The sequence below is a fragment of the Lonchura striata genome, chromosome 1, assembly GCF_050655825.1.
Source record: "Lonchura striata isolate lonStrDom1 chromosome 1, ASM5065582v1, whole genome shotgun sequence".
Classification (NCBI taxonomy): Eukaryota; Metazoa; Chordata; class Aves; order Passeriformes; family Estrildidae; genus Lonchura; species Lonchura striata.
The window spans coordinates 3866413-3883330 of record NC_140703.1 but is presented as its reverse complement, the minus strand read 5'-3'; the positions used below and the strand labels follow the sequence as shown (position 1 = coordinate 3883330).

Sequence of the window (16918 nt, the reverse complement as noted above, 5' to 3'; positions counted from 1 at the left end):
TGTAAAGGAACTTGTGTGGAACTGATCCCTGGACCTCAGTTTATGGATACTTGTGTGATCAGCAGCAAAACGCTGAATATCAGTGGGACATCTGTGGTTAATGTTTTCTGTGTGCTTTGACAGTATTTCCTCATGTTAAATAGAAGTGGACAAGTAAATAAATAGCAACTCAATTTTTTTTTTTCAAATGTATGATAGGTTATGGTATCTATGCATTAAATTAATATGAGAATGGCTTGAGTTTGTGTAGAATTAGAATTGTGAAGTAAGTAGAATTATAATAATGCCCTTTTTTTCATCTTCTGTTGATCCCTTAAAGCATGATTCACTTTTTGTGATTTCACTGCAGAGTTTGTTTTGTTTTCCCAATTCACTTGTAATTATTTCTTCTTTGTTTTTGAGTATTAAGAAATAATTCTGAATCTTTCCATTTTCATTTTTCTTTATAGGTTCTGCCCAGTTGTCACTTTATGGGACAAGTGTTGTAGAAAAAAATGACTGCAATAAAACTGTAGTTTTACCTTGTTACGTGACTGACCTAAAGCAGAACAATGAAAATGTCATGTCTGTTACATGGAAAAGGCAAGGAGTTACAATTTTCTTTTACCATGGAGGAAACAAGAAGTTTAACATTGATCCCTCATTTTCGTCTGCAAGATTTTTATCCAAGGCGGAATTAATCAAGGGTGTGGCCTCGCTGGTGATCGACAGTGTACAAGCAACTGTGGGAAATTACAGCTGTAAAGTAACAGAATCAAACAGCGAAGGAGAAATAAAAATGGAGCTTAAAAACGGCTCAGGTGAGTTGCCTGCTGTTGTTTCAGAACCTGTTGGAAGGGGAAAGCAAGCAAAATCTTAAGGGAAAGGGGAAAATAATGAACATGGCAATGTATTCCTTTAAAGTGAAAACTAAAAAATGTAGCAGCCAGGCCTTCTAACTTGTAAGTTAATGTGGCTTTAAAGTTAGAGAGAAGTGCTTCTATGGGAAAATCTGAACACACTTTCTCATTCTGTAATAATGTCTGAGCATGATTTAGGTCCCATATCTATGGTTACCCACATATTTTTGATTATGTAGATGCTGATATATTCAGCAATCTCATGTTACTGCGTGACATATTTGTGATCATCTTCATAATACTGAAATGTATACATTCATCACAGTGTCTGCAGAGATGTTTTCTTGGAAGAATTGCTTCTTGCAACCTTTAACGCTGCTGGAAAACTGCAGGTAGAACTAATAGAAATTCTGTTCTAAGAGGTCTAAAACTCAGTCTGAAAGTAGGCAGTTTTCTAGTGAGGTTGAAAATGCTACTGCTAGATGGCAGCTTGTTGTGATTTTCTAGCATTAAATGTCATCTTCAAAAGATGGTGTTTGAAGTGATGTTAAAATGAATGAGATTCACTAAATCAGTTTCTCATCTAGGGAGCTATTTTACTTTATCCTGTCAGTCCCAGCCCACGTTCTCCAGTGCCTCAGCTGTTGGATTTTGCTGTACCTGTGTTATCTGTCCATGCTGTGCAGACGTGACAGTTTCACTGGACACGGGTGTGCCCAATCCATCTCTTCTGCATGGGAGACTTGCCTCTGGAGAGCTGCTGGGAAGCACTGAATGCCTTGCATATGTGTAGCACACGGAGCCTTACCCATGCACTCTAGCATTTTTTTTTTGTTTTGTTTTGCTACTAGTTTCACATCTCACAATAAAATATTTGTGAAGCTCAAACAGATGTTGCTTGTGTCCTGCTGCAGACATTTGTGTAATTCTCAGTTGGGTTTAGTTACTGAGTTAACCATATACCCTGCATAGCAAACGTGATCCTGAAATTGAGAAGGACACAAATACTGGAAGTGAAGCTGCTAGAATATCATTCTTCTCTTAGAAAACAGAAACAGGGAAGAGGTATACACAGTTTCCGTTTCCTTATTCTCTTCCAGCTTACTCAGACTTTCTTGTCTCTTTATGCAATTCAGTATTACCCTCCAGAAGAGGAAGCAAGACTTGAGAATATAGGAGAATCAAGTCCCATTTACAAGTTTTATTTTCTCTGTGTTTATAATTATGAAATTGGTATAAAGACAACAGAGCAGGCAACTGATATAATTTTTCTAATTTCATTTTCTAGTTGTCAGTTGCGACGACGGAGCACCAGACGAAAAACGTGGTTAGTGAAAAACTCAGTTTTGAGGTTGCATTAGGTTTGAGAGTATACGCTAGAAAATGTAAAACTTAGGTTTGAGGGTGAAGGAAATCACAGTCACTTGCTCTCTCTTCAGTTCTTCTCTACAACTTTTTATTGCTTGCTCCTCCTCAGTGTTCTAGAGAAACTCTTCAGACAATAATCTAATAGAAGAAAGTGTAGTGAGTAAGTTTTGAAAAGGCTTAGTGGATAATGGAAATCCTGTACCAGTCTTCACTGGGTCATTTCTGAACAATTAATTCATGCTGTCACTACTAGCACGTTCCAATTGATGCTTTAACAAAGACAGTCATACAAGAGCCAGCTATCCTCCATCTATTTTAAAGAACTCCTGGATTCACCTAGGTAGTGGATAAGTGTGTGAGCAAGATTTTTGTGCAAGTGCCCTCATCTTTGTGTACAGACACACTTTTCATGACCAGGAGAGTGACTGTCAAGTTTTCCTATTCTCTTTTTCCTCTCTTCATCCTCTCTTTTCTTGCTGCTTTTTCTCTTCTCTTCTTTCCTCATCCTTCTAGTTTATTTTCTTCCTTGCCTTTTTCCTGTTTCCTTTCCCTTTACTTTTCTCTTCACTCTTCTTTCCCCCAGTCTGGAACTCTCTGTTCTTAGCTTGGAACTGACTGCCCTACATTGGCTCTCAAAACACTACTTTATGCCAGTTCAGTTGATTACTATGAAGCACCAGAGTAAGGGAAGTATATTTCCAGGAAAATGCTTTCAGCAGATTCCAGGCTCCTTGCATGTTGCATGTGTCTCTAGTATTGCAAGCACTTCTGTACAGGAAGTTCTTTCAGACTCCAGTACCAGGCCACACGTGGCTCTGTGTTGCATGCTGAAGCCTCAGCAGATTCCAGGCTTCTTGGCTGCTTTCTTTTTATACTGGTTAGTGTCAGCTGGAAATGCTGCACAGGAAGTGAAGTGGCTCTCAGAGCCCCTGCTTGCAGTTAACTTTAATTATTCTCTGTTGCACCGAACAGCATCACTGGGATTTGGCTTACCTAAGGAGTGGCTACTGCGTTGAAGTTACTGTTCAGTATTAGTTGCTTTTTCAATACTGTGAATGAAGCAAAAAGCCTTGCTTTATACAATTCAGTAAATTAGCCTTCTTTTGATGAGTTAGAAGCTGTTTCTTCATTTTCTTGCCTTCAGCTTACTGTTTGCCTTGTATTTCTGTTGTATGCGCTGTGTCTACTTCTGTGATCTCTTTTGGGAGGAGGGGAAGGAAAAAGGGAAATTTGTGAATTTAAAATTTGCCCTCAGTGTATTTAATTGGCATTTTAAATAGTGAGGTATTGCTGCTTAATCACATGTTTCTGGAGCAACAGATACAGTTTTTATGTATAGAGAGAAATGCAACAAATATGCATCTTTATTAAAGATTAGAAATTTCTTTGGAAGCAAATGTGCAGGCAGAGGAACGGTGGAAAGTATAATGTAAGAAATGGAGACTTTGTATTCCACTGAATGAGCCTGAATAAATATATGAGCAGAGATGCAATAATTAACTGCATTTTCTAGTTCAGTGGAGATATTTTCAGAATTTTATGTTGGAAGGTGGCTTACAGGGTCTTAAAGCATGACTGACTGAACAGCCTACGGCATCCAAAATGCAGGGGGAAAAAATCTGGATGGATAATGTTGGGAAGACTTAAAATTGTTTCCCTCTCACTTAGGCTAGCTCTTGTATTCCTTACCACACATCCAGATTTCTTCTGGAATTACCACCAGTTTGGAAAATACTGGGATGACTGGAAGTACTGAAAAAGTAGGATGTCACACAGAGAAACACAAAGGTAGAAGACATAGGTTTCTTAGCCTATTATAATTCTTAATGCTGAATTACATATAGTATTGGGCAATCTACGGCATAGCCTAAGAGGAATGATAACTACAAAGCAAATAGCCTCACTTTTTGTTCTCTTCCTTCTGTTTTTCTTTGTTTATTCTCTAGGATCCTGGTTCCTTCTAATGGAAAGGGTTGGCATCGTATCATTGATGTGCTTACTTGTTATTTTATGTGTAGCTCAGTTGTGTGTTATTGGTAAGTATTTACTCTTTAATTCTTTGCAGTTGCTGATTTGTCCCGAGATCACTTCCATGCATAAAGGCATCCATGTAAAATGAAAGGTGGAACTCACATCAAAAAGATATGTGGGAGTTGATCCAGAGAATACACAGAGGCGTGGTGCGTGTGAAGCTTTTCTTCACAGTTGATTCACCGTGACATTATTGAATAATTAAAAAATGTTTGATTATATGACCATAAAATCAATATGATAGAAAGATGGTGTGATCTCTTCTTAATGTAAATCTTTTCATTAATCTTTTAGCGCTGGCTTAGTTATAATTGAACACTGACATTGATGCTTTCGTTAAATGATTTTAGAGGCAGTACATCAGTTTGCCAGCGACAGACATCCTTAGATGTTCTTTATACACTGTTGACCAACATCTGTGCAATGCAGACTGTGCTTTATGTCCTGGTGTATTTTTTTTTTCCTTTTATTTATACTCTTTTAGATAACCTGGGAATCCACCAATGATACCTTATGCCTTTAAATAGGTTGTTAAATTGGGTGTGATTCTTTGTGTACTATTTGGGAATGTGTGTTTTCTTGGTTTTGTGTTTTGGGGGGTGTTGTGTTGATTTGTTTGAGGTGGATATTTTGGACTATTGTTTAGAGGATTGGATTTTAGGATGTAAATTCCTTTGGGGACAGAGGTGATGTGATGTCAGTGTCATGAGGAAGAGAATGAAACCTCGAATTTCTAACCCTCTCTTGACACTCACCTGAGGAACAAATTTACTCTAACATTTAAATATCAGCAGTGCATCTACCTGAATTAACCTGTAGCATGTCTCAAAGTTATTCCAATAACATATCAGCTGAATTGTATGGAAGGAGAAAGCAAGAATTTGACTGGAACCCTAAAGCCAGCTGTCATTTTTCTGAGTAAGCCATATTAACCATATCAAACAATAAAAACAAATTAAATCTTGGGAGTTTAAAATAGTTTTAAATTTTACGAGTTTGAGTTCCTTTATTTAGGAACAGTCCAAGTAATAAATCTGTGTATTTCAATGGGAGAATCTATGTGTCTGATTGTTTTCCTCTCTATCTCTTTAAGGATTAAAATATGAAATTGAATCTCAGAGGTTGGTGTACATGATTGTAGCACTTGTCATCTTTGCAGTTGTAGCTGGTGTAGGCGCTGCTCTTTTTATCCCAGGTAAGTGATTAAAATGACTCTCTTAATTTAAAGGACTAAGAGTGGAAAAGAATCTCTTCAATTCTGTAGTATGGAAGTTAGTACCACCTATTAATTGCAATCTACTAATTTTTAAATTAAAAAAAAAAAAAACATACAGACTACAGCAGAATCAGCACTGGAATTGTCAGGCCCTCAAGTGATCATAGGAAGACACTGACTCAAAATTTATATATATTTTCTGACCTACTGCCTTGGGTGAATATTAGGGACTAGAGAGTGACTTCTGGTCCTTCAGTGGGAAATTTGGTGATGCCAGTGATTTATGTTCATTGCTTTTTGCTTGAATCCAGTTAACAATTTTAATTTTACTGATTGCCACATAAATGTTTGCAGATGGCTATACTGTACGGAATCAGGCTGGTCTTGGCCTAATTGTAATCCCTGCTCTGATTTTGGTACCTCTTCAGTACTTCATGTTTGGAATTGGTGAGTATTACTTTACTCACTAACATATGGATAGAAAAAAAACTAGCTCCTCTTGTAATCTACAAAATATTCTGATTTTTATAAGCAGGTGCTTCAATAACATCCTGTGTTCATCACATTTATAGTACCTTGAAACAAAATGTTTAGCCTGTGTTTGTTGGGCTGAGTTGCTTCACAGAAGGAGTTACCTGCTGGAAATTTAGGGTAGCACATCTGAGTGATTTCTGCTAACCTTTCCTTGGGTTTGGGGACTGGGTTGAATAATTAGCTCTGAGAATGTGGGTTCCATAATTTTTCTTTTTTTCCCCAGTTTTTGACAGTCTACTGCGGGCAACATTGGCTCTGATAGGTTTGAAACTTCTTGGGTTTATAATTGCTGTGGTTGGTTTTGCACTGTGTGTCTCAGGTAAGCAGTTAAGTCTTCTGTGAAAATGTGCCTTTTACTCTCGTCTGCACCTGATGTTTGTTTATTTCTAACACCAAAACTGTGTGAAAAATGGCTTCACTACATGGAATGTTAGCTAGTAACTTCTGTAAATGTAGTTTAGGACTACTGTGTTAGTGCTTTTTTATCTGGTGAAAGAAGACTAGCCTAAAGGAAGTATTATATACATCAGTTTCATGAGTGCATTCTGTGAGCATCTGCTTAAAAAAAAAAGTTAATTATTTTCATTTTGCATGTTAGTGTTGATTTTGGGTGACTCTTGTTATTCTTACTAGGGCCTAGGGTATTTAGAAATTAAATAATAATTTTTGCATGTTCAGTGCTGCAATCAGAAATTCCTTGCTAAACTGAGTCTATTAATATTTCAATGAATACCATTAAAAAACATTAAGAAAGTAAATGGAGAAACAGTAGAAAAATTGGAATTGTTCTCAGGCTGCTGTAAGTGTGGTTTTGGCTGACACTCTTGTTTTATCACTGAAAAACTGTCACTGTGGTGAAGGAACACCACACACAGTGATGTCCCTTGTCCCTGGCCTCCCTTTGTCCCCTCCCTGCCTTCCCCTGTGCCACCAGAGAAACCCACAGCAGATAAAAGGGCCAGTTTAGGACTAATTGTCCTTGGCAATATATTTAGTAGGGGAACGCAGATCCATGTTCCTTGTAGGCATTTTATGTTCCTGATTTACTGTTTTGCACAGATACTCTTCATTTTAGGCATTGATTTGTTTGGGGATTTAAGACCTGTTTCTCCTTGCAGTGGTTTTTAAGGATTTGTCTACTCTGGGTGAAATGATACCCTTTCAGTGGAGTTGTGATTTGAATTTTATGCTTATTGTTTGGTATCATAGAAGTATTTTTAAGTTATAAGAGTAAAATAAACTGATGAGAGATTTCTGGTAAAGCATTAATACAGGGATTTTTTGGAGGATGTTTTATAATGCTTGTAAATGCAAGTCCCTTGGTTTTTCAGGGTGTTCTTCTCCAGATCACTCATGGTAGTGTTACCTGTATCTCTGGGGGTTCAGCTCAGTGACCCTGAACTGCCAGAAGCAGCAGCTCATCCTGCAGCAGCTCATCCTGGGTTGAGCTGACAAATGGTTGTAACAACAACAGTATTGTATTCTGTTGTGTAATACAATGACAGGCCAAACAGTTGGAATTGAAGATGCAAGTTTAAACTTAAAATACATTTAATAAAAGAAGATTACCAATTGCAGTGAATGACAATGGAGTACCTAAACTTGTAGAATAGCTCAGTTAAGCAGGAGGATAAATCAGTAAATGCCTCTGCATTGCTAAAGAATGTATACAAAAAAAGAAAAATGCAGGAGTAGTTCTGAAATAGCTTTGAAAGTGAAGTTGAACATGCACGTCTTTATCAGGTTTATTTATTTTACTAAGCAGTTATCTCTGAAAATAAGAGTTTTGATACAGTTCTTTTATTGTGTTTTTCCCAGCCTGCCCTCCGTTACATGTGTCTGTTCTGATTGCTGGCTTAGCTATTATGGCTTTTGCAAGTTTGTGTAGTCTGGTTTACGTGTTTTTTATGGGTAAGTAGCACCTAATAATCTTCATTGTTTTCCTTTCAAGTAGACATAATTTATCAGAGCACAAGGTGTGATTTCACAGTTACAGAGTTTTAAAAATTCCTGAAAAGTTGTCTGTATGTGTTGGCTTTGTTTCATAGAGTGTGTGGGGAATCTTGAGTTGAGAAACCCACAGTTTATCATCATAAACTGTTTCGAGATCAACACAGCCAAGTTTCTTAAGTAAGAGTGTTTCAGTTGTAGGAGGGATGTTGCTGTTTAAGTTCTGCATTTACACAGTTGGCCAGCTGGATCTTAGAATGAAGAGAGCAAAAGGGTGTAAAGTATTCTTTAGAGTGGGTTGTGGGATGGTGGTGACAAAAGCCTATCAAAACATGGATTTAAAGAAGCAATGCTCTGCTTACTGTTTTGCACTAGTTAGGTTAAAAGAAGAGCAATTTGAATGCACAGTTTTTATATTAGTGAGCCCTGGTTTTCCTCCGGCTTAATTTTAAAACCCAGGAGAAAAGAATAGCAAGGCATTGTTTCAGAAAGTGATCTGTTCATCAGATCTCAAAAAGATGAGAGATTAAAGGTGTGCTAAATAGGCAAAACCCAGCAATGTTTGTGATTGGAATGCTGGCACACCACGGCATAACATTGTGTGGACTCTACAGCTTGGGTCAGAGTGACCTTTGTTACAGGCTCTTCAAACACCTCCTTGTTGTCCAGCTCTGTGGACATTGAACTGTGCAATTGAGGATGGGTTGCTTCCAGACTCAAGCTGCTCAAATGTTTCCAGCGAGTGCAGTCACAAGTCTGCACTGAACCATGCAGTCTCCCAGGTTAATGTGTGCACACCATGTGTGGGCATGGCCAGAAATAGACCCTGAGACAGGGACAATTTCCCATAGAGAAGAAATTAAGGTAGAATGCCTAATATTTAAAATATAAGATAAATGAAGATGAGTCAAAAATGTGGTAGACATGAGTCAGGCTTTTTAATAACAACAAATTTATATTTTATTGACTTTGATTTCCTTCTATATACTTGTATTGCCTTCAATGCTGTGTGCTCATGGTCTGCACAAATGTTGCATTTCTGATTTCATTGTTCTGGCTGAAGAAGTCAAATACTACTGTTGGTATAGATTCTAGCATGCCAAAATAAGCACAATGAATAGTGTGTAGCCTAATTCACCTTTAGGAGCTGAGTGTACTAGTGGGACAATTCACATGCTGTATGTGATAAGATACAGAAGAGTGCTTAGAGGCTCTAGGAATTTCCAGATCATAGAATTAAGTACCTCTTTTAACATCCAATTCTGTGTGTTACAACTCTCTTGCAAGTTTTATCAGTAGACAATACCTTTTCCAAGGTAACAAGTGACAAGATAAGAGAAAATGGCCTCAGGTTGTGCTGGGGAAGGTTTAAATTGGATATTAGGAAAAATTTCTTCTCTGAAAGGGTGGTCAAGGATTGAAACAGGCTGCCCAGGACATGGTTGAAATCATGATTATTGGAAGTGATGTTTAGGTGTGGCCTCTGAGGACATGGGTTAGTGGTGAAGGTGGTGATGCTGCTTGGGTTGGGTTTGCTGGTTGCTTGGGCTTGATGTTCTGGGAGGTTTTCTCCAGCCTTAACAATTCTGTGGTTCTATGTTTTTATTTGGTTGATTGTGACATTTATTCATCTGATTGGTTACTTTTTTTTGTAATTATTTTAGGTTCCAGAATGAAAGATCATCCTCGTCCGGGGGTAAGCTTAAAAATAATAAATTTGGGGTGACTAGATGGCTCAGGGGATTGTAGTGAGATACTGAACCTTTCTTCACTAGTTCGAATTCAGACCAGGTTGGTAGCAAGCAACAGTTCTGGCTGTGTAACAGATGTCTAATGTTGAGTGAGTTGGTGGTCTCATTGTCCCTATGAGTGTGTCTGTAGTACTGTAATTGCCACCCTGACATAGGGCTGCTCTGACTGTTGAGCCCAAATGGAGTGACTGTGCTGTCACTGAAAAGTGGTGGCAGTTTGGTCTTCTTTTACAATGCACTCTTCCACCTGAATATTCAAAAGCCATTTTGCTCACCTTATTAAAAAACTTTTTCATTAACTTGAGTGCAAACATCCAGGTGGCCTGTAAGGATTTAAAAGGTTTTTTCTTGTGGTCTTGTACACGAGAACCCTTTGGTATTCTCTTCAGTTCCTGGCTATACAGATGGCATAACCTTGACCTTTTTTCTGATTTTCCTATAATGCCCCCTAATTGGATGAGACCTTCCGAAAAGAAAGTGCCTGTCTTTAGATAACACAGAACAAATTGAAAAATACCTTGTTTTTTAAAAAAGAAAGTTTTTGAGTTGGTAGTTTGGAACTGTAGAGTAATAATTTCCAAAACATGAATTTTCACAGACTTACACAGTGCTTTTGAGTGATCCATGAATGTGAACTGCCTGATTTCTGGTGTTTTCCAGAAGCAAGGAAAGAGACGCAGCTGTAAAATAGCAGTAAAACTTCCTTGCAGCAGGGGGATCTGGTAAATACAGGTCATCCCACCTCCTGGATGCCAGCCATCATTTGAGACACATTTTCAGGTCTCCAGTCTAGAGCCTGAGACCCAGCTGTTGAAGGAAGATGGTTTCTAACAGTGAGAGCTGACTGCAGTTAGGACAAGAGATTTTTAGTTGTTTTTTGTTTTTTTTTTCCCTTTGCTTTTGCTCATCCATTTTTATTGTAAGGAAGAGTATTTCAGAGGGTTAGTCTTCCTTTATGGAAGGAATATAAGTTCACAAAGTTTAAAAAATAGAAGGAAAAGAGGTTGAGAGATGTTATAAAAATGAGCTAAGAAGTGAATTGAAGGTATGCTTCATTCAAAATGAAATCTTGCCATTATCTAACATCCTTATGCTTACTTGTAGAATGGAAATAAACAGGACAAGAGGAGGGCGGGGTTTTTTCCTTAACTTAGTTTTGGTTGTAAATAAACTTTGAACTAGAAGCCAGCATGCAAAATAGCATCCTTTGATGAGAGTTCTGTTCCCTTTATGAGCTGCTCTCCTCACAAGGTGGTCTTCTGTGGCAAAAAGGAATTGGGAAATAAATAGCCACAGCAACACAAGCATGAACATCATGGTACTCTTTGAACTGGGGACAGGAATGAAATCAAAAGAAATTTTAAGACTTAGAGGTCATTGGAAACCTCAGCAAGTACACAGATGTTTCTTGGAGCTGCAGCTAGCTGAGGGCTAGATACAGAGGAATTCAGGTGATATAATTTGTGTTCATGAACTTGGGGCTGCTATAGGGAAAGACCTGGTGGAAGCTGGAGTGTGTTAACATGCTGCTTGTTTCCATCAAGGGCTCTTGAGCCTATATTGCTGTGCTTTGAGGCAGTAAATAGGTGTGAAGTAATGTTAAGGATGCAGTTTGGTTCTGTGTCATCTAATGACTATGGAAAACCTAGTATTGGTGAAGTATTTTGACACTGGGGCATACTTAAAAAATGATTATTGAGATTTTCCTGAGCTGAAGGGAGAAAAGGTGTGTTTTTGAAATCTGCCATCTTAACCAAGTACTGTTTGTTTTTTTTTTAGCATTTCTGTAGGTTGCATGTGTTGTTTCTGATGATTGTCTACCAGACTAAATGCACAACTGTCATGTATTTCTTTCTGAGGAGATGCCACTTGATCTGCCTGGCTACTAATTTTCTTTTCTTTTTTTAGTCCTGCTGCTTTGTTACTAACCATTGATCAAATGACAGAAATTATCAGTTAGGTTTTAGAGCCTAAAAGTAGTATCTGCATGGCTTCTGCTGCCACCTAGGGGTGTTTCATTTGGGTAAACATCACAGTAAGGGAAAACAACTTGGAGAATGCAGCTATTGACTGATACAAAATTTTTTCAGACTTTTAGTCATTAATTTGATTAACACTCAGCTTTCTTCGTTTTTGTAGAATCACTACTTACTGTATATGTCAATTAGAGTAATTTAACTGTGGCCAGCCAGAAGTAAACATGAAGGCTTTTTATACATATATATATTTTTAAATGTTTTGCAGAAAGCTGTAGAAGAACCACTAAATGGTAGGTGATATTCAAGGCTTATCTTCTCATTAAGGGATTAATTATGGATAAAGATGGATCTAGTTCCCAGTACCACAACACTAAGATGGCAGATCTTAGTGTGGCAACTTTCGTGGCTCTGTGAATCAGTAAAAGTCTGATTTCTCAATGAAATGTTGCTTGCAGCTCCAGGCTCCCTGTTTTATGCCACTGTGCTTGCTAGCCGGAGGCACTGTTTGACTATTTTAGGACAAATCCAGTATCTCAAAATACTTTGTTCACCCTCTTCATTTTGCAAAATGTCCAGCTTTTAAGGGAAGAAGAGGGACTTGTATTGAAAATTGATGTTAATTCTTCATAAAGATTTATTTGGGTGAAATACTTAAAGATCACAGCAAAATCTATCCTTGCCACTCTACTCATTTTCCTTGGGTTGGGGAACCTGTCTCATGGTGTTGGGAGACTGATAGCACTTAAGGTGAGGGAAATTTACAGTGAAAAAGGGGTGACTTAGAATTTTTTTTTTTTGCTATTATGTTCACTAATTGGCATGCTGAGTAGTAACAAGTTCTAACCTGAATTTTAGAATTAACCTGAATATTAACTGTGAAGCATTTATTTCTCTTTTACTCTATACTAATCCATCTTCTTGACTTTTAAAGATGCAAAAGGAGTGATGTTAGAATGATGGTAAGTCTAACAGATGCTTGTTTTAATGGCTAGGCATTTGAGAGTTTTGATGTTTAGTTACCCAGTGCTGATTCACTGAAACTTGGAGGAGAGGTTTAGAGCAGGTGCTATTCTTAGTCAAATTATATTTGATTGAAAAGAAAGAATGTCTGTATCCTATATCAGACATAGGGAAAGAATGTGTATTCCTAAACAGTGAAGAGGATGAGTCAGTGAGAGAACTGTGCAATATTGTGTTTCTCATCAAATGTGGAAAGTCAAATAGGTTTATGTTTCCTTTTTGCTCATGTAGTATTTAAGATGCATGGAATGATTCCTTGGTGGTGGGTTGTTCTGTTTGGGCTTGTGTTTTGTTTTATTGTTGTTGATACAACTAAGCTTTCTCTCTGCATTTAATTGGTGATCTCCAATGAAAATTCATAGGGAGGTGGTTTAAAATTAACTTCGTCTCCTTTTCTTTAGGTGTTACTTGAATTCTGTGGGTTTTGTTAGATTGTATTCCAATTAGATTTCACTCGATTTATTATTTTTCAGATTGCTCTCATTGAAGAGCTTAAATTTTAGGCTAGATGATAAGGTTTGAAAATGAAAACAGTACGGTTTAGTATTTTCTATTCAGCAGCTGTACTTTTCATGGAAATGGCATTTGTTGATGCTGTTGTTACTTAGGTTTCTTCCTGAATATTGAGCAAGCTTGTCATGAGGTATCACTAGACCCTTAGCCTAGTATTCCTGCATTCAATGACGTTTTGCTACTTGGGAGGAAGAGTAAACTCTCTCCAAATCTGTTAGCTCCCTTGAAATACTTTTATATCATGCTGTTTCTAGGAGACATGAATTGACGTGAGCAAATAAATGAGGTTTTAGTTAGCTCTAACTGGAAAAAAGGTGTATGAGTTTTAAAAACAGGTTTCCTTACAAATACCATGTGCTGTTTGATTTGTGCTACTTAAAACTACTACATTTGGCTCATCCAAATATCTCATATAATTCTTCTCTAAACTAATAGGAATACAAACACTTCTGCTGTACAAAGGACAAGTCTCATAAACACATTGATAAATGCATACCAGTTACTGTAAGCTGAGCTGGATGGAGTGGTAGGCATGGCCTGCTCCAGAATTGGCTACTGCTTATTCTTGACAGAGTTGAGAGCAGGAAATAAATAGATACTTGCCAGTCCATTGCATTCAGAGCAGACCAGAAGGGAAATCAGGATGGGCTCTCTTCAGTTACCTCATCCTGCTGAAGAACAAGGCAGAATTTTGCTTGGAGATCCAATTTAAAATAAGTTGCCTGGTTTTTTTTGGGTCTCATTTAGGTTATGAAAACCTACCCTCTAGTGCTGAGGTGGAGCTTCCAGAAGCATAGAAATTGTCAACTACCTATTTAATTTTAGGGTAGAGCTAGAAGTCTGTCTGTTTTTTCTGCTCTGAAAGATGGCTCCTAACCAGTGACAGAAGGTTTTGCAGATGGAAGGCAAATGCTCTGACTCACACGCTGGAGGCAGTAACCTTTTGAGCTTTACCTGCTTCTTTGTTAATCTTCCCTAGAAAATTCACACACAGACTGAAGCAGGGATGGATCAGATGCTGAAGCTGACCAGCTTACAAAATAGCATGTGAAAATAAACTAGCATTAAAATATATGGACAGGGTGGGTCAGACAGCTGGGCCTGTGATTCACATTCTTAGTCACATTCACAAGTGAAAGCTCCAAGACACAGTGTTCACCTTTCTTTTGTGGAGGTGCTGAAACATCACTTGCTGTTGCTAACTCCTTTTTCTACTATTTGAATGCTAAATGTGCTTTCAATTTTGAAAGGAAAAAAAAAAAAACCTGTCAGCTCTGACTCGCATAGGTAGCACAAAACATTGCTGTTCTTCCCAAACAATATTTCTTTTTCTTTCTTTTTAAATCCCCAGAACTGCAGAGTTATGTGATGCGTATATAAAAGTACACCGTTGTTGATACACCGTGGCCTTGAAGATGCACTACTCATCGAGAAGAAATTCAGGAATCTAGTTGTTTTGCATGTGTGGCAAAAGTGCTTTTGATATAAATGACATAATTTTATAGTCACAGCAGCTGTAGCAAGGAACATGTGTGTTTGCCCACATGTGATCTTTATTTTCTTTTGTTATGGTGTATATGGGATGGTTGAGGGTGAGAATATAAAAAGCACTATTTGCCCAGTACAGAGTCTCCCTGCAGTAATCCTTAGTGGTATTATTTTCAAAAACTATCATTATCAGTCACTGCTTTGATAATGGGCCTGCTGAGCCCAGAGATTGCAATACCATTTAGACTATTGTTTTCTTTATTTGTGTGCATGGACAAAGTATGATTTATGTGTATGATACAAGCAGGAAGTAGAGATTGTACAAATACATCTTTTCTGACATTCAGCAAATTTTTATTAAAGAAATACAAAGTTACACACCAAGTTGCATAAGTACAAAGTTTACTCCCAGCTCTCCTGAAATTATTAACAGAGTTCTAATTCCATGAGACATTAGTATTCCTCTCTGTGGACAGTAGTCATGTGTGCTCTGGTGGCTGATATTTTTGTCCAGCGAGAGGGCTCTCCTTGCCTTCTCTGTATCCTTTGATGAGAAACTGCTCAGCTGTTGGAGCCTAATTCAGCACTGGAATTACAGAGCACAGGAGCTGGTAATCTTAATGCTGAATGTGGTTCTTGTGTGTGTTCATGTTGTGCAGTGTGTGGAATTGGAAGCAATTTCAGGCTTTCTTAACTCAGTGAATTTGTGAAAGTTGTGGATGCCTCATAAAAATAGGAGCTTCCTATTTAGTATATTTTTGACAGAGTTTAAAACCTTGTTTTCTTGAATGGAAAAGAGCTATATAATTTCTGGCCCAGGTTTGTGTTGCTGCCATTACATCACAAATACATAAAATAAAAAGTAAGAGGAGCTGATGAGGAGTGAGGAAGCTCAGTTTCTGTATATATCTAATGGTATGGTTAAAAATCAGTTTACTAGGACTTGCACATTCCATGAGATTCTGCTATGTTTTACAGCTGTTTTGAGAGTTGTTCCAATATAGTTGGCTGCTCTTGGACTTTGTGTATGCTTTGTAGAAATCTTGACACTGTTTCCTGTTTGTACTAAGGTACTGTATTTCAAAGGCACACACGGTTTTCTCCTTCTAACACTTTAAAACTTGGTTTGGAAAGCTGTTGCCAAACAGTCACGTAATAAAATCCATGTTTTTAAAGATCCTGAGTAATTTGGCACTTCTCAGACCTGAATGTTACAAACCAAGGTTCATATCCATGTTGTGGGTGCATGTGCAGGGATTTGGGTCTCTGCACGTTGAGCTCTGAGTCATGTTAAGGAATTCAACAAAGCAAAATTGGGATGTCTGATTTTGCAGTAGGTGCTGTCATAACTGTCCCTCTTGCCAAGGCTGCAGGATTGAACCATTTAAAGCAAGCTATGGGCCAGCCCTCACTGGGATCAGTGGAACTGGACACAGGGAAGAGGGTCCCATGTGATAAAATATGGGAGAAATGTGTATGGCTCACATTTACTGTCCTGTGTTGCCAGTGGGAGTATTCACATAAGGTTTGAGCTCTTACACATGAATCTTTTGGTGCAGGTTTTTCCATCATCTCAGTGATACCTAACTAAAGATAGGAGATGGTTCTCCATTACAATTCAGAATAAAAGTTTTTCTAATTTAGTATTGTGCAGTGCTCCCTGTTTATAACTAGTGATTCCCTCCGGCAAGCTGAAAGTCTTAGCAGCAGAGGAATAAAAAACCAAATCAACTGGAATTCTGTTGAGGTATTCTGCCTTATAAAAATAATTATGTGTAATAGCTTTATGTTAATTTCTGTAAAGCAAACTGCAGCAGAACCCCGCTGTGTCACCGTGGGATCAGGCCAAGCTGTTCCTAGGAATTGTCAAAACCTGAGGAGCTGTGGGCTGCAGAATCGTGGCCCCAGAAATGGGAGAAACCCACCATCCTGTTGCATTAAGGGCTGGATTTCTCATAGGTGGGAATTTAAAAGTGAGAGTTCAAAAAGTCATTGGTACATCCAGCCAGCCCTTTCCCACCAGTAATTTAAACCAAAGTTGTTCATAACTGTATGCTTTCATTTGTGTGTGTACATATGTGTGTATATATAAATATATAGACATTTTAAATATCTATAGATCTATAGTCTTTACCCAAGAAACTTTTTATTTATGAAACACAAAATTATTTTGTAAATATTGTGCTAATATACTTAAAAAATAAAGTAATTTTAAGTTGTTTTTGCGGG

At 37.9% G+C, this 16918-nt stretch overlaps 1 protein-coding gene across 14 annotated transcripts in view; it reads left to right on the top strand.

The window, feature by feature from the left end:
• Positions 1-16918, top strand: part of CD47 (CD47 molecule) — a 50147-nt gene that overhangs the window by 2446 nt on the left and 30783 nt on the right. The window contains exons 2-12 of one of the 14 annotated variants that reach the window (XR_013342118.2): positions 450-800; positions 2128-2166; positions 4154-4243; positions 5332-5433; positions 5809-5901; positions 6212-6307; positions 7807-7899; positions 9603-9634; positions 11829-11958; positions 12600-12627; positions 14553-16910. Coding sequence is in view for 11 of the 14 variants with exons in the window: in XM_021542410.3 (XP_021398085.3) it covers positions 450-800; positions 2128-2166; positions 4154-4243; positions 5332-5433; positions 5809-5901; positions 6212-6307; positions 7807-7899; positions 9603-9634; positions 11934-11958; positions 12600-12625 (947 nt within the window). In the remaining 3 variants the exon portion in view is untranslated. Of the gene's footprint in view, positions 1-449; positions 801-2127; positions 2167-4153; positions 4244-5331; positions 5434-5808; positions 5902-6211; positions 6308-7806; positions 7900-9602; positions 9635-11828; positions 12628-14552; positions 16911-16918 lie in introns of those variants that run through there. The other 13 variants (XM_021542410.3, XR_014957819.1, XR_013342117.2 and 10 more) reach the window with 13 other exon arrangements.